The 25,195-nt window shown below is 40.9% G+C and overlaps 1 protein-coding gene across 1 annotated transcript in view; it reads right to left on the reverse strand.

The window, feature by feature from the left end:
• The window catches only part of g6pc3 (glucose-6-phosphatase catalytic subunit 3), a 37,372-nt gene extending 12,481 nt beyond the window's left edge, over positions 1–24,891 (reverse strand). Inside the window, exons 1-5 of the mRNA XM_060848724.1 lie at positions 24,525–24,891; positions 16,789–16,898; positions 10,091–10,181; positions 8,492–8,610; positions 7,315–7,456 (exon numbers count right to left, since the gene is read on the reverse strand). Of these exons, the coding sequence (XP_060704707.1) occupies positions 7,315–7,456; positions 8,492–8,610; positions 10,091–10,181; positions 16,789–16,898; positions 24,525–24,742 (680 nt within the window). The 5' untranslated portion in view covers positions 24,743–24,891. The remainder of the gene's footprint in view (positions 1–7,314; positions 7,457–8,491; positions 8,611–10,090; positions 10,182–16,788; positions 16,899–24,524) is intronic.
• Positions 24,892–25,195: the final 304 nt, after the last annotated feature.

A 25,195-nucleotide genomic window follows, 5' to 3' on the forward strand; every position in this document is an offset into this window, starting at 1 on the left:
TAAACAGTTATGTTTTATGTAAAAATCAATTCACTAAACCTTCCAGCTCAATTCATCTGTTCACTGTAATATCTATTTCAGATTCTTCCTGAGATATATTATCTCACTAATGAGCCAGTGGCCATAGAGGACCGACAGGAGACTGATTAATTGGCCCTGCCTGACTCTCCTGATTTTAATAGTCGATTGCTTAAGAAAGCAATAAGCTCATACACTTTAAATTATTATAATTGTCTTACTTTGTGCAATGCTATATGCATGTACATCCTGACTATAAATCGTCTCTTCCTGGTACTATGTTTTAAGTCATGTTTTGTATCAATATGTTTCAATATGACATTCAATGTTCACACTTAAAGTGGAGATCTCCTAAGTCTACTGTATGCTGACATTCCGTAATTGCAGGTTATGGCCATCAGAAGGCACTTCTCTCCAATAAATACTCAAAATATTTCCCGGAAGATTTTTATTTGCAATTTAATTCTCAGAAACTGAAATGTCTCATGTCCAACGTAAAATAGAATGAGAAACTTATTTCACGGTAACATGATTAAAGAGTTATCCATTGAATTTGTGTCTTTTAATGTCTTCAATAAAGATTTGAAATTCTTAAGACTTTTTAAATGTTTGGCATTTATTTGATATTTAGAGATATAATGATGTTCACTAAAGGACAGTCCAGTAGTTTGAGCACAATTGGTGTTTTATTCTTTTCAGGATACATCAGTATTGTTTAAACAAGCCAAACACTGGAATCGGATAAACTTTCAGAAAATATCTAAATGACATTTGTTAAAACAGTTTCAAGAGAAAAAAGACTAGAGGATAAATTTGAGAAAACATGGGCTGAATTGGCACCAGAAATCCTGGAACATCCCAGCAAGCGTAGCATGTCTCGATAGCATGACAGTGGTGCCATGGACACATTGTGCGTACGTATTGAGCAGTATAAAATCACGTGAGAAAAAAGCTCACTAAGGGAAATCCTTTAGACAACTCCCAGAAATGGACACTTAGTCACCTTTTGGTAAAATTGAGGGCCTTATTTTAGTAGTTCATATTCAGTGGGTTTTTTTTTCTCTTCAGCCAAAAGGTATGGCAGGAGCAAAGGGAAGATAGAAAATGACAGATTGCATGGATTTTGACTTTGTCTTCCATGACCTTCAGAGAGTGCATGAAGCCAAAACAGACAAGCAATGTTTCTCCCGGTAGTAAGTTTAATTAAAGTATGTAAAGTTATAGAGATGTACAGAAACAGACCCTTTGGTCCAACTCTTGCGTGCCAAACAGATATCCGAAACTAATCTCGTCCTATTTGCCAGCACTTGGCCCATATCCCTCTAAGTCTTTCCTATTCATATACCCATCCAGAAGCCTTTTAATTGTTGTAATTGTACCAGCCTCCATCACTTCCTCTGGCAGCTTATTCCGTACACGTACCATCCTCTGCATGAAGATGTTGCCTCTTAGATCCCTTTTAAATTTTTCCCCTCACACTCCAACCTATGTCCTCTACTTCTGGACTCTCCAACCCCAGGGAAAAGACCCTATCCATGCCCTTCATGATTTTATAAACCTTTAAAGGTCACCCCTCAGCCTCCAGGGAAAACAGCCCCAACCTATTCAGCCTCTCCCTATAGCTCAAATCATCCAACCCTGGAACATCCTTGTAAATCTTTTCTGAACCCTTTCAAGTTTCATAACATCCTTCCGATGGGAGGGAGACCAGAATTTCACACAAAATTCTAAAAGTGGCCTTGTACAACATGACTTCCCAACTCCTATATTCAATGCTCTGACCAATAAAGGAAAGCATACCAAACACCTTCTTCACTATTCTATCTACCTGCAACTCCACTTTCAAGGAACAATGAGTCTGCACTCCAAGGTCTCTTTGTTCAGCAACATGCCTCTGGCTGATTCTGCCCTCAAATATTACATTCTGGTGTCAAGGAGGAACCGCAGATCCACAACCCATGGCAGACTTAAAGACACAGGGGTTGACGAACAGATAAGTAATTATACATCAGCTGGAGAATTCAAGACATTGGAGAAGAATGTTAGAAACTGGAAGAAGCTCTCTCCACCACTTAGATAGGTACCCATACATAAATATGCAAATAGAGGTAAATAAGCCACAGTGAGAAAATGAAGTTGCAAAATACATCAATGAAAATCACCACAATATCCTCTATTTTGGGTTTTTCCAAAACTTTGCCCCGAAATACGCAAACATATTAGGCATCATGGAGTTCAAGGCCAACCCTGGACTACCAGGGTTAGAAAAAGAAACAATTGTGTCCTGACACAGAAAATTTCATGGCATTCTTAGCAAAACCTGATGACAATCGTACGCATTTAAGCTGTTTATATGATCCTGAAGATGTTATGTAAGAAACAGATTGAGTTCAAAAATTTGGTGCTAAAGACGAGGCAGTTAATTTTCTGGGTATTAATACACATTCAGTGCATTATTACTAACTAGTTTCCTGTATTGTGAGAAAAACTGAATGAAATTGTATAAGTTTCGATATGGCTTTTGTTATTGGTGAATTTAATGCGCATAAATTAATGTCTGCCTCCCCCAAATGGTTTTCTAACCTTTATTTCACTTTCTTCAGTCATTATTAGAAAATACAATTCTTTTATTTTTCTGACATTTACACATTTCTCAACAAATCCAGATGCTTTCCTCATTCTAATGCGATTTTTAGAATAACAGGTTAGTTCAACTTTGAATGAAATCAAGACTATTTTGTGGATAGGAAAAGCACAGATAAATAGAAAGACAAGATGGGCCAAAATAAAGCCCTTCTGTGCTGGATCATTTCTATGGTTCTAAAGGGGCCTTGTGAAAACTATTATTAATAGTAAACAGGATTAACAAATTGTGTGAGACAAAAGAATGACGCAGTGGATACGCTATAATATTTAAGCAGCTAGTTCAAATAGGTGTGAGTTAGCCACATAAGTGAATGGTTTTGCAGTGAGACCAAGTGGAATTAGTAAGCAGAATGAATATTTGGAAAACAAAGAACTAGGGATTGTAAGGGGTTGAGGAAGAGATTGTATAATGGGATAAGAGAATGCAAAAACACTTATTCAATGGTTGTAAATGGAGAATCACCTTTAATGTCTTCTCTTCCCATATTTTCACAATCCTCCCATGAATGTATCCTTAGCCTCACCTATTACCTCCTCCAAATATTGCCTGCAGTCACCTCATTCAACACCACATCAGGTGTCACTGATACTCAGCTCTCGACCTCACATAACAACCTTTCTTAACCCTCCTCGCTGACTCTAAATTACCAGAAACCTGTTTGACATCCAGTTACTGGAGTGATCAGAAATTTTCTTCAACAAAATGTGGAATGACTGAAGCAATTAGCATCATCCCCAGCACAAACTCCATTTGCTAGCTACAAGCTTCATCCCTCTTCCTTGCAATTGTCAGAGGTTGGACAAACATATCTAATTGCAAGATGAGCTTCTAATCACAATTCCCTGCCATCAGTAAGTGCACCCATTTCCACCTCTGTAACATTAGGCAACTCTGTCCTGTCTCAGCTAATTTGGTCTTGAAATCTTCATGCACTATTTTGCTACTACTAGACTTGACTATTCAACATATTCCTGGTGGTCCACCCATGGTCCATTCTCTGTAACCCAAAGGTGATCCAAAAGTCTGTTGTCCAAGTCCTTATTTAGAATCAAGCCCCATTCACCTATCACCCGAGCTTGCTGATCTACATTAGTGTCCTGTTAAGCAATGCCTTGGTTTCGAAATTTTCACAACTATTTTCAAGTCTCTCCCTTGCATCACCCCTCCCTATCTCTGCCATCTCCACAAGCGTCTGAAATATCTGTGCTTCTTGAAATCCAGCCAAAAGAGCACCCCTGAAAATATTCCTCTTCTATCAAGCTTTTGGGCATCTTCCCCAATGCTGTATCTCTGTACGCAGCTGTGGCAAATTTGTTTAATTGTGCTCCTGTGAAGTTCAAAAGATATTTTATAACTTTAAACATTTGCTGTATCAATGCAAGTTGACATTATTATGTCCCAAAGAAAAACAGCAAAAGAAAATGACAGAGGAACAGGAAAGAGGGAGAATTAAATATTGACAAATATAATACAGACTGTCAGTTATTGTTTCTCTGTGCACAAATTAAGCCTAGTCTATGCCAGAGTTTTAAAATCTGCATCTCTGCAAAGTCACATCAGTACAGATACTAGGGACTTGCTCACTGTTTTCCTGTTTGAATGGCAGGAGGAAGTTTATTCTTAATTGCTTCTGTCTCATAAGTGACAAAACCCTTAATCAAAACACCAAGATTTGCTTGAGTCCACAGCTTATATATAAATTCATGGGAACATGAATTAATTATCCCATTATATTTTGTATATGGTCCAATATTACACACAAGGCCTGTAAAATAAACACCCAACATCCATAGTGTAAAAACAAACTTCAAAATCTTTGTCTTTCTTCACTTCCTTCTTTTGTTTCACTCTTGACTTGTTAAGTTTTTTGTTTACAAGGAACAGGAGTAAGTCAGGTAACATTTTGGGAACCTGGGTTTGAATCCTGCCACAGCAGATGGTGGATTTTGAATTCAATAAAAATCTGGAATTAAAGGTTTACTGATGATCATGAAACAATGGTTGATGTGACCTGGTTCACTAATGTCCTTTGGGAAGGGAAACGACCATCCTTACCCAGTTTGGCCAAAATGTGACTCCAGGCCTATAGCAATGCACTTGACTCTTAACTGCTTTGGAATGAACAATAAATCCAGGCCAAGCCAGCGACATCCTCATCCCCTGACTGAATTTTCTTTTTACAAAAAACTTGGTTCTTTGAGCCTGTTCCGCTATTTAACAAGCTCATGGCTGATCAGGTTTTAACTCTCAAATCTAAATATCCCAATAAGATTTCATTCTCTTGGTAGTCAAGAATCATCTCTGCCTTATAAGTAGATTCACAACCCTATGAGAGATTTTTTTTTCCTTATCTCGGAATTAAAAGGTTGACTCTTATTTTTAAACTATGAACTTATTTTTAGATTCTCCCACAAGAGGAAATACCTTTTCCCACATCTACCCAATCAAGTCCCCTCAGGACTAATGTTTTAATTAAGTCACCTCTAACTCTTCTAAACTCCTGAGGATACATGCCTATCCGGTCTATCCTTTCCTTATAAGGTAACCTGTTCATTCCAGCTATTGGTTGAGTAAACCTTCACTGAATTACTTCCAATGTATTACATCCTTTCATAAATACATCATAAAGAACTGGATCTCTTGAAATACATGGGAAAGAAGAACAGAAACTGATATTACTTGGGTTTGTGTTTCCCTGTGAGATGTTTATTGTAGGAATCAGAGCAGAACTGGTAAACCTGGTTGAAAAGTGGAAAAAAATTAAAGCAAGATGTTTTGTAGATTGCAAGTAAATTCTGTCCACTGAAAATTTCTAAATGCACTTTACTCCAGAGGTTCCACTTTGTTACTGATGCAAACCACTTTTAAAATATATTCCATAAGACCATAAGAAATAGGAACAGAATAACCCATTCAGCCCATCGAGTCTACTCCACGACTCAATCCCAGCTGGTACGTTTCTCAATCCCATTCTCCTGCCTCCTCCCCATAACATTCCAGCCCCATACTAATCAAGAAACTATATATTTCGGTCTTAAACACATTGAATGACTTGGCCTCCATATCCTTATGCAGCAATGAGTACCACAGATTCACCACCCTCTGAAAGACTTGCTCACCCCAGTTCTATAAAGTGTCTTCCCTTCACTCTGAGGCTGTGCCCTCAAGTTCTAGTCTCTCCTACGACTGGAAACATCTTCTCTATGTCTACTCTATCCAGGCCTCTCAGTATTCTGCAAGTTTTAAGAGATTTCGCTCATCCTTCTAAACTCCAAAAAGTACAATCCAGAGTCCTCAATGCTCCTCATATGTCAAGCTCTTCATCCCCAGGTTCATTCTGTAATCTTCTGGACCCCCTCCAATGCTAGCACATCTCCTTTACATTAGGGGCCCAAAAACGGCTCACAATATTCCAAATGTGGTCTGACCAGAGCCTTACAAACCTCAGCAGTACATCTCTGCTCTTGTATTCTAGCCCTCTTGAAATGAATGCGAATATTGCATTTGATTTCCTAATTGCAAATTGAACCTGCATGTTAATCTTAAGAGAATCCAGAACTAGGATTCCCAAGTCCCTTCATGCTTCAGACTTCTGAAGCCTTTCCCTATTGAGAAAAAAGTCTGTGATGCAACTCTTCCCACTAAAGTGCATAACCTCACACTTACCTGTGTTGTAGCCCATCTGCCTTAGCTGCCTACTCTCCTAGCCTGTCCATGTCCAACTGCAGTCTCCTGGTTTCTCAACACTTACTTGTCCCTCGACCTACTTTGTGTCATCTGCAAACTTAGCAACAATGCCCTCAGTTACTTCATCCAGATAAACACAGCAGGTCAGGCAGCATCTGAGGAGCTCAATGTTTCGGGCAAAAGCCCTTCACCAGCTCATTCCTGATGAAGGGCTTTTGCCCAAAACATCGATTTTCCTGCTCCTCAGATGCTGCCTGACCGACTGTGCTTTTCCAGCACCACACTGTTGACTCTAATCTCCAGCACTCACTTTCGCCTCCTTCATGCAGATTGTTAATGTATAACTTGAATACTTGTGTTCCCAACAGTGACCTTCACTACTCAAAAGAAAATCGAAATATTTAATTTCTTTCCGGTATCAATCTACAAAAAAAAGTCATCTATTATCTCACAGCAGCATAAACACAGCAAATAGATCTGTGGCTAAGCTAACAAATCTGCATCTCAATGAAAAATACATGATACCCCCTTCCTGCAAATCTTTATAAGTGCCATATCCTTGAGTTTGTTCTGAACTACAACATGTGGTGGAGATAGGAGGTGAAATAATATTGAGCGTTGAACTACCCCACTACCTAATCATTATCATCCAGTAACTTAGAAACGTATGAAACAAAATGAAGATCTTACGCATTTTACTTCCTCTATATCTGACAAATGGATGGATGTATATTCCAACAGAAATCATAGGATAGGATTTGAGCACATGAAGCCCAGTCTATCTATTCCACACCCTAAGTGAATGCTTTCTATTTTTAAAAACCTGTGCTAATCCCTACATATTTCTCCAGAACAATATTGTGATATTAAACACAAAAATCTTTCAGAACAAAGATAAACAGACCTCACACAACCAGTGATAGCTATCTGAAAATCAAAAGTGTGAAAAGTGCAAGACTTACCAGGAGACATTGACACCAATGTAATGCAAGCCCCAGTATAAGCCCAAGGCACTAAGCAGCAATCCAATTGAAGTACTAATACAATGGATGAGTTTGATATTCTCAGGTACACATTTGCCCAGAAGAAAGCCAAGTACAGCACCTGAAATTCCAAAGAAAGTTATTAATAACAATTTATAAACTCCTCAAAGATTAGGAGTGTCACCACTCTTGATAATTTGGAAGGCAATCTTTAGTAGTTGCGTCATGCAGTGAATGTGACATAACATATTAAAAAAGACCACTGTTTTCCACTAAAGGGTGGGGTTTGGGTTCTCGGAGCTTTCCATCATTTACTTTGGAAACGTTACAATTCAAACTAAAATGTGTTTAGGGAAAGAAGATGACAAAAGCCATTGGTATCCAGTTTTTGATAGGTACAGAACTTCTTCGTCCACTTCCACTCAGTTATAGATAATTGGTGCCTCAGGAAGGGTTGCAAGAGAGATGGGAGCGCAATGTCTCATGTAAAAATGAATATAATTTTTACATTGTCTTACTCCAGCCTTCAGTGTAATTGATACATTTGCAATGAAAGGAAGCAATCAAATGGAGTTTATTAATACTTCTCCAATTTGAATTTGCCAAATGAAACAAAGTGTCTCCATCTTCCAAAATGATGTATTTGAGTTCCTTGAATCAGGCATTAAACAATTTTGTGTATTTTTGTTTCACCTCATTACATATCTATTGCAAGAGCTTGAGACATTCACTACACTAAATATGCCCATCTGCAGACAATGCCTTCAACAGAATACAAACTACAATATCTACCTGAATTTGTTTAAAATAAACATCATACAAATACTGCTGGCTTAGTTGAGCCGTTATAGAAGGATTTACAACCGATATCTTGGTCATGGCATGAGTTTATAAATACTTGCTTTCCTGGTGATGGCATTGCCAAAGGTGCTGACATTAACTACTATGCAAATGGTTCCGGTAAACACTGGTAGCTGCTTGAGACAGATTGGTTTGCCACCATTCTGGAGGTATAGGTATATACTTCAAGCAGAAAAGGAAGAAATTACAAATTAAAATGTAATACAATTATCAGGACTATCAACACAACTATTTGAATTAGAGAATCTCCCATCTACCCACAGATCACTGAACATTTTGCAATTAAAGCTCTAACCTGTAACTATTCCACCAAGTACTTGATGTGGAAAGTGAGCCAGAATAAATATTCGAGAGACGCCAATTGCAAGCAACATCACAACGTACAATACGACGGGAGCGTTCTTTGCCACTGAGCTTAAGAGAGATTAAAAATCGATGTTAATTAGACAATAGGATAACTGTTAAAACTTTCAAAGTTTATTCTAAAGGATATTGTTGCTAGACCGAGTCATCCTCACCAATCTGCCTGCCTTAGATGCATCTACAAGGCAAAAGTCAGGGCAGGGTTTTGGAATAACTCCCCACTTCTCTGGATGATGCAGCTCCAACAACACTCAAGAAGCTTGACATCATCCAGGACAAAGCAGCATGTTTGATTGGTGCAACACCCACAAATATTCACTTCCTTCACCGCTGACAGTCATGAGTGGTTGTGTGTATTATCTACAACATACCCTGCAGAAATTCACTCGGTTCATCAGACAGCACCTTCCAGACGGCATGACGGCTCAGGGTTAGCACTGCTGCCTCACAGTGCCAGGGACCTAGGTTAAATTCCACCTTTGGGTAGCCATTCGTATGAAGTTTGCACCTTCTCCCCGTCTCTACGAGGGTTTCTGCTGGGTGCTCCAGTTTCCTCCCACATTCCAATGATATGCAAGTTAGGTGGATTGACCATGTTAAATTACCCGCAGTGTTCAGGGATGTATAGGCTGGGAGTGTCAGTCATGGGAAATGCAGGGTTACAGAGTTAGGATGGAGGGATGGGTCTGGGTGGGACGGTCTTCAGAGGGTTGGTGTGGACTTATTGAGCCAAATGGCCTGTTTCCACAGTATAGGGATTCTGCGGATTCAATGGAAAACAATTACCACTACTATGTTGAAGCACAAGGGCAGGAGATATAGGGAGGACCATCACATGTAAATTCTCCTCGAAGCCACTCAGCATCCTGGTTTGGAAATGTATTGCTGTTCTTTCAGTGTCACCAAGTCAAAATCCTGGAACTGCCACCCTAACAGCACCTTGAGTGTGCTACACCAAATGGCCCACAATGGTTCCAGAAGGCAGCTCACCAAGGGCAACTAGGGTTGGGCAAAAAATGCTGGCCCAGGTAGTGAATCCCACATCCCCTGAAAGAATTTTTAAAAATTCTGTGTTGGGGAAATAGGGAACACTCACTTATCCAGCAGTAATTAAGATAAAATAGCTTTGGGAGATTAATAGTCAAACTCCAGCAACTGTTCCAAAAAAACGTGGCTTAACCTAACAAGGCTGGGTTTAAGCAAATCGGTTGGTCATGACAATTTACAACCACTAACAGATGATACTTACCAATTGTATTCAAGTTATAATTTCAGTTTAACTAGCAGATTATTTGAATACATTGGGCACAATAAGCTGACATATTAGGCCCAATGTGTTCAAATAATCTGCCAATGCTTTGGTTTACATGAGAATAATACACAATAAAGGGGGGACCAGCTAATGTGCACAAGAAGTGACTCCTTCAGAAAACGATAAGGAAATTGTTGGTGAGTGAAAGGAATGAAACTTAAATTTATGCACCCCGTGTTATACAATACATTGATTTTTGACAGTTCAAGCCACACAAACCTTCTGGTGCGATCATAAATGAATGTAGAAAATGTGGTCATCATAACCCACCAGGCCGCACCCGTGATCATAGCATGACCCGACGGGCTACCTAAAGTAACATAAACACAGCAAGAGAGCCAGTATGTTATTCACCAAATCACAAAAAAAAGTTTAATAATAAGACTGACTGAAGATGTTACCAAGTTTTTTTTTAGAAGATTTGTAGCTCCGGTTGAGGTTCTAGATGTAAGTTTGCTCGCTGAGCTGGAAGGTTTGTTTTCATGAAAAAGGAACCTTCCAACTCAGTGAGTAAACCTACATCTAGAACTGATTGAAGGTGTTGAATCTGAGCTATCCTCATTGTGCAGTGGGTTGGTGCACACCTGGGAAATTCATAGTATCTCAGTCTTAATCATTAAAATGTCTGTGTATGTAAGAGGTATAGCTTGTATCATTACAACAGTAGAGACCTAGCCATGTGTCCCTTTGACCAATGGCTTAACTCAGTCACTCCCATTTTTAACAAATGTTGAAAAGCAAAAGTACATCTATTGAAAGAGCTAGAACAGTAGTCATTGTTAGTTTTGGGGTTACATGCACATCAACAATAGAGACCTGACTGAAAGATCAACATGTAATGGAACCATTCCCACACTACTACTTGTCAATGGGTAACCTACATTATTTCACAAAAATTAAATGCAAATTAAATTCCACACATTTGCAATGATGGATAAAAATCCTTCAGTAAGGATTTCTTCATTAATTACTGGCCCGACCAAGGTCAGTATTGACAGATAGGACACACCAGTAATGCAACAACAGGTCAAATAATGTTTACTGAGGAATCACAACAGCGTGCACTTTTAATGCACTGGAACGTCGTAAACAGGAGTGTCATCAAATAGATTGCTTGAACAATGGTTTTAGCAGCAGATGAGCTGAGTCAGGGTGAGTTGGCAATGTTACAGGAGTGGAAACAAGCAGTTTGAGCAAAGCAAGCAGCAGAACAGGGTACAGTTTTACACTCAGATTCTCATTAAGCTCATGGATGGCAAAGGCCTTATTCCCAAGTCATCAGAGATTCCAGAGGAAGAAACAGTGAGGGAGAGCGAAAGTCAATCTACTGACTGAGTTCACAGAATGGATTCACAAAATAAAACAGAAGTACAGAAAAACAGAAGAAATTCTGGTCTCCCTCCTATCGGACAGAAGTCGTGAAACTTGAAAGGGTTCAGAAAAGTTTATAAGGTTGCCAGGGTTGAAGGATTTTGGCAACAGAGAGAGGCTGAATAGGCTGGGGCTGTTTTCCCTGGAGTGTCAGAAGCTGAAGAGTGACTTTATAGAGTTTTACAAAATCATGAAGGGCATGGATAGGGTAAATAGACAAGGTCTTTTCCCTGGGTGGGAGTTTCCAGAACTAGAGGACATAGAGGGTAAGAGGGGAAAAATTTAAAAAGGACCTAAGGGGCAACTTTTTCACACAGAGAGTGGTGCATGTATGGAATGAGCTGGCATAGGAAGTGGTGGAGGCTGGTAAAATTATAACATTTAAAAAGGCATCTGGATGGGTATATCAGTAGGAAGGGATACTGTGCTGTACTATGACTAACTGCGGATGCTCAAGATCTGAAAAGAAAAACTGGAGTTGCTGGCAAACCTCAGTAGGTCTGGCATCATCTATCGGAAGAAAGCAGAGTGAACATTTCTAGACCAGTGACTGTTCATCGGAACTGTTAGCAACCAGGACTTAAGTCCTGGCAATTTCTGTATTTGTCCCAAAGTGGGGAGTTCACCAATAAAGAATTAATACAGAAGGTGCTGGAAAAGGTCAGCAAGTCTGGCAGCATCTGTGAAGAGAAATCAAAGTTAACATTTCAGGCCCAGTGACCCTTCCTCAGAACTGATCATAGCGAGGAAAATGTGAATTTTTATGCAGAAGAGAGTGTGGGGAAGGGGATATGAAGTAAACAATAGACAGTAGAGCCCAAGGAAAGAGAACAGTTTGACCGACAAAGGATTGGGTAACGATCTGTCTAGAAGTGTGAATCGCTAGTAAAGGGCACTGTTAGCGGCTGATAATGGGTTCTGCATAGCAGCAGACTATGTGATCACAAAGCCTGGTGTTTGGAGTGGGGCTGGGACATAGGAGAATTCAGGCTCTAAAGTTATGGAACTTGATATTGAATCTTGAAGGCTGCAGGGTCCCCAAATGGAAAATGAGGTGTTGTTCTTCCAGCTTTCAGTGGAGCACAGAATGTTGACAAGGGAACAGGGTGGTGTGTTGAAGCGACAGGCAACTGGAAGCTCAGGGTTTTATTTTGCGGGCAGAATGTAAATGCTCTGCAAAGCCGTCACCCAGTCTACGCTTCATTTCCCCAGTGTAGAGGAGACCACATTACGAGCAGCGAATGCAGTAGACTAGATTGTGAGAAGTGCAGGTAAAGTGCTGCTTCATTTGGAAGGTATGTTTGGGCCCTTGGATATCAAGGATGGAGAAGGTAAATGTGAAAGTGTTACACCTTTGGCAATTGCAGAGGAAGATGCCGTGGAGCTGTGGGGAATGTGTTTGGAGTGAAGGAAGAGTGGACCAGAGTGCCCCAGAGGGAAGAGTCTCTGCAGAAGACAGTTAAGGGAGGGGAGGGGAATATGTGTCTGGTGGTGACATCTCGCTGGAGGTGTCAGAATGACAGCTAATGATTTTTCTGGATGCGAATGATGGTGGGATGGTTTTTAAAGGACAAGGGGAACCCTATCACTGTTGCGGGACTTAAGAGAAGGTGTTAGGGCCGAAGCGCAGGAAATGGGTCAAACCCGGTTGAAGGCCCTGTCTTGGGCAATGCTGGGGAATCCTCTGTTGAGGAAGAAGGTGGACAATTTGGAGACCTCCTTAACAGAGTTGGTATCAACAAAACATATGCAATGGAAACAGAAGAGCTGGGAGAATAGAATAAGGGCTTTTTAGGAAGCAGGGGGCAAGGATGTACAGTCCAGATTAACTGTGGGGGCCAGTAGATTTATACTGGATATTAGTGGCCAGTCTATCTCCAGAAATGTAAACAGAGATGTCAAGGAACAGATGGAAGGAGTCAGAGATGAATCAGGTGAAAGTGAGGGCAGGGTGGAAATTAAAAGTCAAATCGATAAACATTTCCAATTCTGTATGAGAGAGGGAATCAGCACCAATGCTATCATTGGTATATCGGTGAAAGGGTTGTGGGGGGGCTAGAATCTTCCACATACTCCACAAAGAGATAGGCATTACTGGGGCCCATGCAGGTACCCATGGTCACCCCTCTGAAGTGAAGAAAATTAAAGTATTAATAGAGAAGTTATTTAGGGTGAGGACGAGTTCAGCCAAGTGGAGGAGGGTTGGGTGGGGGTGAAAAAATGGTTCAGGCCTTTATTCCAGGAAGAAGAAGAGAGCCTGGAGATCATCTTAGGGGGGGGGGGGGTGGGGGGGGGGGGGGGGGGGGGGTTGGTGGGGAAAGCACATGTAGAGGGATTAAACAGCCATGGTGAAAAGGAGGCAGCTGGTGACTGCAAACTGAATCGCACATGTAAGTGGGCAGGGACTCAACGAGGGGAGGAAAAACCCAGTCAAGGTAGGAAAAGATGTGTTCTGTGGGGCAACAGCAGGCAGAAACAATGAGTCTGTCCAGGCAGTTCTGTTTGTGAATTTTCAGAAGGAGGTAGAAGCAAACTGTGAAGGGTTGGGCTACTATGAGCTTGGTGGCAGTAGGGAGATGACCTGATGAAATAAGTTAGTGACCATTTTTGATACAATGGCCTGACGTTGCATGGTAGAGTCATGGTCCTGGGGAAGATAGGAGGAGGTATCGGAGAGTTGACACTCAGCACCTACAACATAGATGTGTGTTCTAATCAACCATAGCACACACCAAATAGTAAAGGAGAATATGAAGGGGCTGTTCAAGTTACTGTTCACAGGGCAATAGCAGTGAGTGTCTTAAATGGGCCTTTTGGAGAAGAACAAGAGCAACACACACCAAAGCTGAAAGTTAACCCAAATGGGTGGCAAGCCCAGGATGGCAGTGAGAGAGGACAAGGGTCAGTGAATGCTGAAATATTGGGGTAGGGATTTGAGATGGCAAAGTATCCAAGCAGAGAAACAAAAACACAGGCAGGACAACTGGAGGGATTTAAGTAGAAACAAGAAAAAGTGATAAGGAGAATTGGCTCAGATCCAGAATGGTAATCAATAACTGCATGCGAACAGACATGACAGGCAAGAATACACAGGCATGATAATCAGGATTGGTGATAAATAAGGCATTAGAATTCAAAGATAAAGTGGGGGCAATGGAGTGTGATAGTTAAACAGCAGAGCAATAGAGGAAACAATGTTGGAGCTCTTTCCAAGAAAATTCCACAAGGTGTATAGAATTAATCATTGGAGCAGAAAACCATCAGTTTTGGCTACTGACCAGAGTAGATCCAAAAGCCTGAAGTATAATACCAGTTGTGAACTCCAATAAGGTGGGTTTTAGGGGAGCCATGGTTCCAAACCACTCATTCAAAAAGGTGATGATGATCCAGTCTGCCAGAGTGATGGCTGTCCTTCAGCATTTTAACAGTAACGACAGGGTTAATTGCATTAAAAGGAGACTTCTACCCCTATTTCAGGAGTAAAGTCCTGCCTTAGGGAGTTGCCAATTGAATGGCCAGCAGCACTGTAATCATAGCAGTATCAGGCGGACGTGGTGGCCTCTGCTGGGTGTATTGTCAGTCCAAATGAAGACAAGCCGGGACGTGACGTAGAGTTAGGAAAGAATCATTGAGGGGTGTGTGTGTGTGTGCGTGTGTGTGTGTGCGCGCGTGCTTGTGTGCGTGCGTGGCCCAGGACAGCAGAATGACTTGAGGTCAGGGGGGTGGAGGGGCGTTTGACCATAAAGAAGGCTTCCTTACACCTCAATTTGCATGATACTGGCTAAAATTTCCAGAAAGCATGGGCCTTCTATATCCATAAGTTAAATACCAGAAAGGGAGACATGAGACCTTCAAATGCTGAATAATTGAGCAACCTCAAAACACACAGGGCCAGGTGCCCTGCCTGATGCCTTTATCATCCTCCGACTTCACTATGACATTTGAGGTTGGTGAGGAAGGCAACATGCTGGAATTATAAGCCTTTCTCCCTTCAAAACTGCCAGACTACATACGTGAAATCCAGCCCTCTGTTTTAAATTATGTTTAAATGGAATGAAGAGGTGGGGCAGGATACAGGGCCATTTACTCTATTAGAGATACAAATTCTTCATGTGGACCTTAGTTTCAAAACTGAACCTTTGATTCGAAGAATTCATTTAAGTAAATTTCTGTTTGGAACATTCCAAAAATGCCACTTTGCCATGGAGATAGGTTGCAGGAAACATTTACAATATAATAGAGCTCATAGGAGGAGAAAGTGAGGTCTGCAGATGTTGGAGATCAGAGTTGAAAAAGTGTTGCTGGAAAAGCGCAGCAGGTCAGGAAGCATCCAAAGAGCAGGAGAATCGACGTTTCGGGCATGAGCCCTTCTTCAGGAAGGGCTTCAGCCTTTCCTGAAGAAGGGCGCATGCCCGAAATGTCAATTCTCCTGCTCTTTGGATGCTGCCTGACCTGTGCTTTTCCAGCAACACTTTTTCAGCCATAATAGAGCTTATACCCCTACATACTTGATATTGAAAAAGTCATATTCATAACTCCCAGTTCAAGTCTTTAAAGCCCCTCAAATATTCAGTCTACCATAAAATAAACAAACTTCTACTGAGAAACCCCGTTAAAGTCAATTAATTTTTTTTTGAACAATTAATATTTCATTTTGACCCCTGTTGGGGTGTAAATGATTTTGTAGTCTTTGAAACGAAATCAAGCACTTAAAAAGACCTCAATTGTGATATCAGTTCTTAGGAAAGGTCAACAATAAAAATTCCATTGAAATTGCCAGATGACCAGTCGCTCAAAGCATTTCAGCAAAGGGTGCTTTTTTTTAAAAAACTCTAACTGACATCTTCAATTTGGTTTATTACCAATTTTTAAAGAGCAAAGGATTTGAATAATTTCAAATCATAATGCTTAAACAGGCCTGCTTCTCCTTCAAGCCATTTACAACTACTCCACATATAGGACAGTCCCACATTACTGACTAAGGTACATGGAACAGCCAAATTGTGTTTTTTTAAAGCTAGCACTCCTTTTAAATGGCTATGCCGAGTTTAGGTTTCCCACTGGTGAAAGTCATGCCGTGCTCCATTTTTCCTGCTGCAAAAATAGGATCGGTCAGAAATGGGGTTGAGGCTTCCACATCCACATCATTTTTGAAAGGTTTGTGAAATTGGCTCAAATTCACTGAAATCTGGCTCAGTGTTCAACTGAATAGTGATTCACTGGAATTGAATTCATCGATTCAAATCTCTTGTAAATAGCAAGAGGATAGTTAATTATGAATTATTAATTATCAATAAAAATGTGATTTCAAGCTGTCTGATTCTATTTTGTTAAGATCTGTTCAACGTAATAATTTTAAATGGTTCTTTAATGGGAGAGAAAATGTATCGAAAAATTGAAAGAGAACTCTAAGTTAAAGAAACATTGTCTCTTAAAAATAAGATGTAGAAATTTGGGTATCAATTTCAGTCATCACTTTAACTGAAAAACAGATAAAAATGGCCAACCTGTTTGTAGGATTGGCACAGCACTTTATTCAGACAAACCTGGCCCAGTTTCACAGGAGGAGTAAAATTGCTTTAATTTGGGCATCTGCTGCTCACTGTAGACCCCGGATTCATGAATCCACCAAAACGGACGCTCGCCAAAGAGTAACCTATTAGAAATGTACAAACCATTTAGAATTGATCTGAAAAAACATAGATGCCTGACAGACTATGAATTAAAATGTTCTCTTTGGTTATCAAGATGTTCTTGAAGGGCTTTTGAAGGAAATTACTTGAAGTAAATTACATCAAAAGCAAATGTTTAACTTCAGTTTCCCTTTTATTATAAGGATGCTGTGAAACTCGAAAGGGTTCAGAAAATATTTACAAGGATGTTGCCAGGGTTAGAGGGTTTGAGCTATACAGAGAGGTTGAATAGGCTGGGGCTGTTTTCCCTGGAGCTGAGGGGTGACCTTATAGAGGTTTAGAAAATCATGAGGGGCATGTTTAGGGTAAATAGACAAGGTATTTTGCCTAAGGTGGGGGGATCCAGAACTAGAGGGCATAGGTTTAGAGAGTGAGGGGGGGAAAAATTTAAAAGGGACCTAAGGGGCAACATTTTCATAGAGAGTGATGCATGTATGGAATAAGCTGCTACAGGAAGTGGGTGGTGGCTGGGACAACTACAATGTTTAAAAAACATCTGGATGGATATATGAATAGGAAGGGTTTAGAGGGTTATGGGACAAGGGCTGTCAAATAGGACTAGATTAGTTTAGGATATCTGGTCGGCATGGAAGAGTTGGACCAAAGAGTCTGTTTCAGTGCTGTACATCTCTATGACTCTATGAGTTGGCCTGACAAAGTTGATGCTTTGAGCACAATGAGTGATTCGAGTGCAATTTATAATCATTAAAGTGTTCTAGAACATCCATAGACATTCTCACTTCATTTGTATTTTGACAAATGCATATTCTACTATGTTGCAGCCCATTCAGGCAGTCCTTTTAAACCTTTTTTATAATTGTCTTTAAAATATTTCTTGAAATAATTAAAAAATAGTAACTTGGTAGTTTGATTAATTCAGCTGAAAATGGATAACTGCAAGAAATTACCATTATTACAACATTAATCCATCACTCAGTAATCTGATATTAAATGACTGAAATGTAATTATAAAAATACTTCAAATTTTGTTTTTTGCTAGACTGTGGTTAAAGCATCAGCTCCTCAGTACACTCAAAAATTCAAAACCACATCAATTAATATCCAGCTTGACAAAACCTCCCTGAAGACTTGCAAATAAGCATAATTTGTTGAAGGTCTAATGGTGATTAACTTACTCCGTTTGGCCTACTTGTGACTCCAAACCCATAGTAATGTGGCTGGCTCTAAGCTACTCTCTTGGCCAATAAATGTTGGACCAGCCAGACACTCACTTTCTATGAACAAATAAAGTCAAAGCTACTTGGCCCCTTAAGCCTGATCTACCATTTAACAATGCCGTGGTTGTAAAGTAGGAGGTAGAGAGTGTTAATAAAGGATTTACACTCAGCTGGGCATGATGTAACAATGTATGCTTCCCAGTATCAATTCTTTTCACTACATTTATTAATGATTTGGATGAAGTACAAATTTGTACATTCAAATCTGCAGATGACAATAATTTAGGTGGGACAGAAAATGAATGTGTTAGCATCTGGCTGCAAATGAAATAGATTACATGAGTGGGTAAAACTATGGCAAATGGGGCTTAATGTAGGCAAGTGTGATGTCATCAGTTTTGAATTGAAAGAAGATAAATTAGAGTACTTTCGAAATGGTGAGAAACTAGCAGCTGTAAAGGAGAAAACATTTGCAAATCCAAATATATAAATCATTGATAATTAATAGAAAGGTACAAAAATCTGGAAAACTAAAGTGTCTTCGGACCAGTTCCCATGGTACAACAACTCCCCATGTTGGTTAAGATCAATGACAAGATCCAGAAAAAAGTGCACCATTCCAACTTGAAACCGTCCTCTTGACACAGGCAAACATTGACAATAAAATTCATCATCACCTCCAATATGTCAGCTCAGCCTTCAGTCAACCAAGGTCAAGAGTATTTAAGCATCAGGGTCTTGAACCCAAAACTAAGGTCATTGTTTACCAGGCAGCAGGGATCTTATGTTCCTAAACGCTTCACAGATTTGTACAACCTACCAGAAATACTACAAAGAACTGGACAACTACTATTAGTGGTACCTTCACAAAATCCTCAAACTTGGTGATAATGAAGATTTTTTTTTCAGACAGGCTAAATTGAAGTTCAGGATCGAGAGCCCAGAACAAAAGACGAACATATCAGGTGAACCATGAGTTCTTTGATTGGTGATTGCCACCAATTTGATTGATATATATTAAATTCAGATTGAATGTAAGTAGGGAATATATTTACAGGCTACAAACTAAAAGATCTGTACAAAGAGCATCTCCCACCCGCCCTCCTCCTCTAACCAAGTTAATAAAGTACGGTTCATTTCTAAACTTCCTTTATTGAATATAAGTTTACTGCTTGATTTTATAGCAATTGAATTAAGCTTTCTTGTTTAGTATTGTGTGGGCATTCAGATAAGTGGGGTATGGATGCTAGGGCAGTTGCTTGATCCTCCTGCAGAACGTGGCAGGTGAGAGACATGACACGTCTCCTCTGGCTACATCTGCGGGAAGTGCACTCAACTCCAGCTCCTTGAAAACTGTGTTAGGGAATTAGAACTGGAGCTGGATGAACTGCGGATCATTCGGGAGGCTGAGGGGATAATTGAGAGGAGTTACCGGCAGTTGGTCACTCCTGAGGCTCAGAATAAGGATAGATGGGTTACAATCAGGGGGAGGAAAGGGGATGGACAGACAGACAGTGCAGGGATCCCCTGTGGACATTCCCCTCAGCAATAAGTATATCGTTTGAGATACTGCTGGAAGGGAATGACCTACCAGAGGAAAGCCATAGTGGTCAGTTCTCTGGCACTGAGCCTGACACTGTGGCCCAGAAGGGAAGGGGGCAGAATAGAAAAGCGCTAGTGGTAGGAGACACAATTGTTAGGAGAATTGACAGGAGATTTTGTGATCAGGGTCGGGACTCCCGGAAGGTACGTTGCCTCCCTGGTGCCAGAGTATGGGACGTCTCCAATCTGGTGTATAAGATTCTGAAAGGGGAGGGTGAACAGCCAGAAATCGTGTTACATATTGACACCAATGATATAGCCAGGAAAAGTATCGAGGATGTAAAAAGTGATTTCAGGGAGTTAGGGTGGAAGCTGCAGAGCAGGACAAACAGAGTAGGGTTCCCTAGTTTACTACCGGTGCCATGAGATAACGAGGCGAGGAACAGGGGGTGGACGCAGCTTAACAATAGAGACATAGACTATTTTCTAAAGGGGAAAGCTTTGTAAATCAGAAGCACAAAGTGACTTGGGAATCTTATTTCGGGATTCTCTTAAGGTTACCATTCTGGTTCATTTGACAGTTAGAAATGTTCTCTAGAATTAGAATACATAATCCAAGATGTACTGCTGAGGCTGTATAAGGCTCTGGTCAGACCACATTTGGAATATTGCGAGCAGTTTTGAGTCCCATTTCTAAGGAATGATGTGCTAGCATTAGAGGGAGTCCAGAAGAGGTGTACAAGAATGATCCTGGGCCTGAAGGGCTTGTCATATGAAGAATGGTTGAGGACTCCGAGTCCGTACTCATATAATGCATAAACAGAACATTCGGTCCAACGCCACAATGCCAACCAAGTTTCCTAAATGAAACTGGACTCATTTGCCTGATTTCGACCCATCTCTCTCTCTCAATCTTTCCTATTCATGTACCTGTCCAAAAATCTTTTAAAATGTTCTAACTGTACTTGCATCTATCACTTCCTCTGGCAGTATATTGAGGTTGAACCAAAAATCCTTGGCAGAGATGCAATTGTGGGGAAATAAAACGGGGAATATGCACATTTTGTGGGAGGGATGCAAATTCAGGGAGACTGACATCATGGGGGTGCAATTTATGGGAGAGGTGCAAAGTTGGTCGGGGTGGAGAGCAAAATGGTTGGGGCAGCGTAACGTTTGGGTGGGGGGGCAAACAATGAGGGTACAATATTTGGGTGGGAGGCAAAATGTGGGGTTGGAATATAAGGAGGGCACAATATTGGAGGAGCAGGCAATACAGTTGGGGACACAGAATGTGTGGGGGTTGTCTAATTGTGGATGGGTGAAAAAAAAGGGGTAGGCACAGTGGTTAGCATTGCTGCCTTAAAGTACCAAGTACCTAGGTTCGATTCTAGCCTCAGACAACTATGACATAAACACGTTCTTCCTAAAACTGCATGGGTTTCCTCTGGGTGCTCCAATTCCTCCCACAGTCCAAAGATGTGTAGGTTAGGTGGATTGGCCATTCTAAATTGTCCATACTATACAGGGATGTGTAGGTTACGTGGGTTAGCCATGTGGAATGCAGGGTGGGTCTGGATGGAGGGTCAGTGGGGATTTGATGGGCTGAATGGCCTGCTTCCACACTGTAGGAATTCTGTGATTCACTCCCATACAAACAATCCTCTGTGTGAAAAAGTTGCCCCTCACATCCCTTTTAAATCTTTCTCCTCTCATCTTTAAAATATTCAATGGCATTTAGAAGGATGAAGGGGGATCAGAATCCTGAGAAGCCTGGACAGAGTGGATGTGGAAAAGATGTTTCCAGTAGTCAGAGAGACTAGCAACTTAGGACACAACCTCAGATTGAAGGGGCGACCCTTTAGAACTGAGGTGAGGAGCAATTCTTCAGCCAGAGGGTGGTTAATCTGTGGAACTCATTGCTGCAGAGGGCTGTGGAGGCCAAGCGTATTTAAGACAAAGATAGATCAGTTTGTGGGTGTGTGAATGTGATCTAGAAACAGGGAGCACAGTTTTAGAAGAAGGGGCAAGTCATTTAGGACTGATCACTCAAATGGAAGTAAATCTTTGGAATTCTCACCCCAGAGAGCTGTCATTGAGGATATTCAAGAGACAGATCAGTAGATTTCTAGATACTAATTACAGCAACAGATATGAAGATAGTGCAGAAAAATTATGTTAGGGGAGATCATTAGCAATGGCAGTGTCTGCTTCTTCCAGAAATGGTAATTAATGTTAGATTAATTGTTCAATATAAATCTGAGATTAGTTAACAATATCTATCCAAGGTGTTCAGAGACATGTGGCAAGGGTGGGCATAAAGATTTAAATCACAGATCAGTAAGATGTCAGTCAATGACTGAACAGATATTTTCCAATCAATCTGGTCAGGAGTGTTAATACACAACTTCAGAATAGATGGGACTTGAATCTTGTTGTCTTCACTCAGATTTATGGACACTACCATTGCACTACAAGACAATTTTAAGGACAGAATTGACTGGGGTACTGAACAGCCTACACCTACTCTCATTTTTTATCCAAAAATATGACAGCAGGATCTACTCAACAGTATTAATCCACAGGGAAATTTTAACCAATATATTGTTCTTGCATGGTCCAACATTGTTGAGACCAACCAATAGCTCTCACTCTGGTCAAACAAAACTGCACAACTCAACAACCCAACTTGAGAGTCTCCTGGCCCATCCTTTATCATTCTCAGCTGTACTGCTATATACCTTACAAGAATATTTGGAACTCTAAATAAGACATAAAAGTATAAAAAGTATAATTGTTTAATAGGAACATTTATTAACTAAGGCAGCAGAATGGCACAGCAAGAGCATGCTAGGCCCGTAACCCAGAAGTCAATGTATTGAAACCATCCTCTGCCATTTGAGGGTGGGTTAACTCAGTTAGTTGGACAGCTGGTCTGCAGTACAAAGGGATGTCAACAGCATGGGTTAACCCTCCACACCAGCTGAGGTTACAACGAAGAATTCTCCTAATCAACCTCGCCCCTTACCTAAGGCATAGTGACCCTCTGGTTAAACCATCATAAGACCATAAGACAAAGGAGCAGAAATTAGGCCATTCAGCCACTGAGTCTGCTCCGCCATTCAATCATGGCTGATAAGCTTCTCAACCTTATTCTCCTGCTTTCTCCCCGTAATCTTTGATACTCAAGAACCTATCTATCTCAGTCTGAAATACATTCAATGCCTAGTCCCCAGAATATTCGGTGGCAATGAATTCCATAGATTTACCACTCTGACTGAAGAAATAACCCTTTATCTCCATTCTAATAGGTCTTCCCTTTAATCTAAGGCTGTGCCCTCAGGTCCTGGTCTCTCTTACCAATGGAAACATCTTCTAAACATCTACTCTGTCCAGGCCATTCAGTTCTCTGAATATTTCAATTAGATCTCCCCTCATCCTTCTAGACTCAATCGAGTGTAGATCCAGAGTTCTCAAACAAACATTCTTTATATTTTAAGCTTTTCATTCCTGGGATCATTTTCATGAACCTCCTCTGAACACATTCCAGGGCCAGTACATCTGTCCTAAGATATGGGACCCAAAACTGCACACAATATTCCATATGTGGTCTAACCAGTTTGGAGGGTTAACCCATGCAAGTTATTTATTTCTCTCTCTCTCTTTCTCACTCAGAGAACACCCCTATGAAATGGTAAAACTATGGCAACTTTACTTTCTTTTTTACATTCCATGAATTATCTGGGTCAATGGTGAACTGTAACCACAGTGTGCAACCCTCCCTGCTACTCTGAAAGTTTATTTTCTAGTAATGTAGCATTCCATAAGTAAGAACAGGAAAGCAATGATACTGTAGAGACCTGAGAAAATCCAGGAATTGGAGATTACACTTCAGGACTGTTAAACTGATGAACATTATTAATAAATCTTTCACAATGCTTTTGTTTATTAGGTGTAAGATGCTGATGAGTAAGAATGGACTCTCTAACTGTTTAAAACCAGCTGATCAGGAAATGAAAGGCCTATTCACTTTCCAGTTTTCACGGGAAAAACGGCATAGTGCATGTGTGGAGGGGTTGGACATTAAGTGGAGGCTGGGTCAGGGCAAGGGCAGTTATGAAAGGAGAAGGAAATGATGAAACCTCTCGGAAGGCAACCCACTAAAAATGGTCACCCTACAGTGGGTAAACAAGCAGAAAAATATGATCACAAACAACATGTTACGTTTAGCTTTAAGTTTAGCAGTCAGGAGATAACTGAAATCATTATTAGTTGACCTACCCAACTTCTTCATTTCTTACTTATTCGTGCAGCTGGACACCTACATTTTCCTTTAAGAAAAAGTGCATCCCACTTACAATTTCCTATTATACTTGCAGTTAGATATTTCTCAGCATAAAGTGTGAGAGACTTTATACATTTTTCAATGAAGTGACTCCCATCGGCAATGATGTGGCAGCCATTTTACAATGTTCCCTAAACAGACATGAGAGGACGAGGGACTATCAATTGAGGATGGATCTCCTTAGACACTAGGACTGGTTTAGTGAGCTGAAACTCTGAAAGCGCCTTCAACATCCACTAAAGCAACGGAGCGAGAGGCCGGGGCATGGAATGAACGTCTCGCCACTCCCAAAGTTGCAGCAAAGCCCTGCCATTAATCATCACTAGTTCCGTTTTCAAATAAATGATGGGGCCATTAGGTTGCACCGGCAATTATCTGTCTTTTACCGACAAAGTCACTTCTGATGGTGGTGGAATGGGGGGGAAATGAGAGAGAGAGAGAGGGGGGGGGGAAGAGGTACTATTCTGAGCAGAGAGTGAAAGACGCCAATGAGAACAAGCCAGGTTAACATACAGGGAAGATCTTACCATTTGAAAGTTAGATTTAACCATTCGGTAATTACGGTAATCCACAAAACCGATATCCCGAGCTTTTTGCTGAGGAAGTAGGTGACGGGGAAATAAATAAAGAAGGAAGCTTTGGGGTCTCCGATCCAACTCATCCACAACAAACTCTTCTCAAAGCTGCCGAGTGTTTGCTGTAAACTCTCAGCGACCCGGACGCCGTGCATGTGGAGAGGCTCCATCGTTTTAGTGAAACCCAGTACAACCAGCTCCTCCTGCCCTGACAACCCAGGGAGGTCTCTCTCACTTCCCTGACCTACACCTTCTCCCAGCTCAATGACTCAAAAACACTTTGGCTCACTGGTTTTTTTTTAGTGTCCGACAGCAAACCAATGAGGACAAACCTCATTCTCCATACGGCGCTTTCCAGTCAAAGCAGAAACCCCGAACCATTTGAAATGTCAGTCCTCTGACGCTGAAGTCGCTGTTGTTACCGACAGATGCACTCCTGTGGGTGTATAGACTGTTGACAACCAAATCATGTGCTGGTCGAGGGCAAGATCTTGTTAAGTTGCGATGATCTAGATTAATAACATATTCCCATCAATGTTCGCATAAATAATAGTCTCATAAAAGCCATGATGTGGAGGTGCCAATGTTGGACAGGGGTGGACGAAGTTAAAAATCACACAACA

The sequence above is a fragment of the Hemiscyllium ocellatum genome, chromosome 32 (assembly GCF_020745735.1).
Source record: "Hemiscyllium ocellatum isolate sHemOce1 chromosome 32, sHemOce1.pat.X.cur, whole genome shotgun sequence".
Classification (NCBI taxonomy): Eukaryota; Metazoa; Chordata; class Chondrichthyes; order Orectolobiformes; family Hemiscylliidae; genus Hemiscyllium; species Hemiscyllium ocellatum.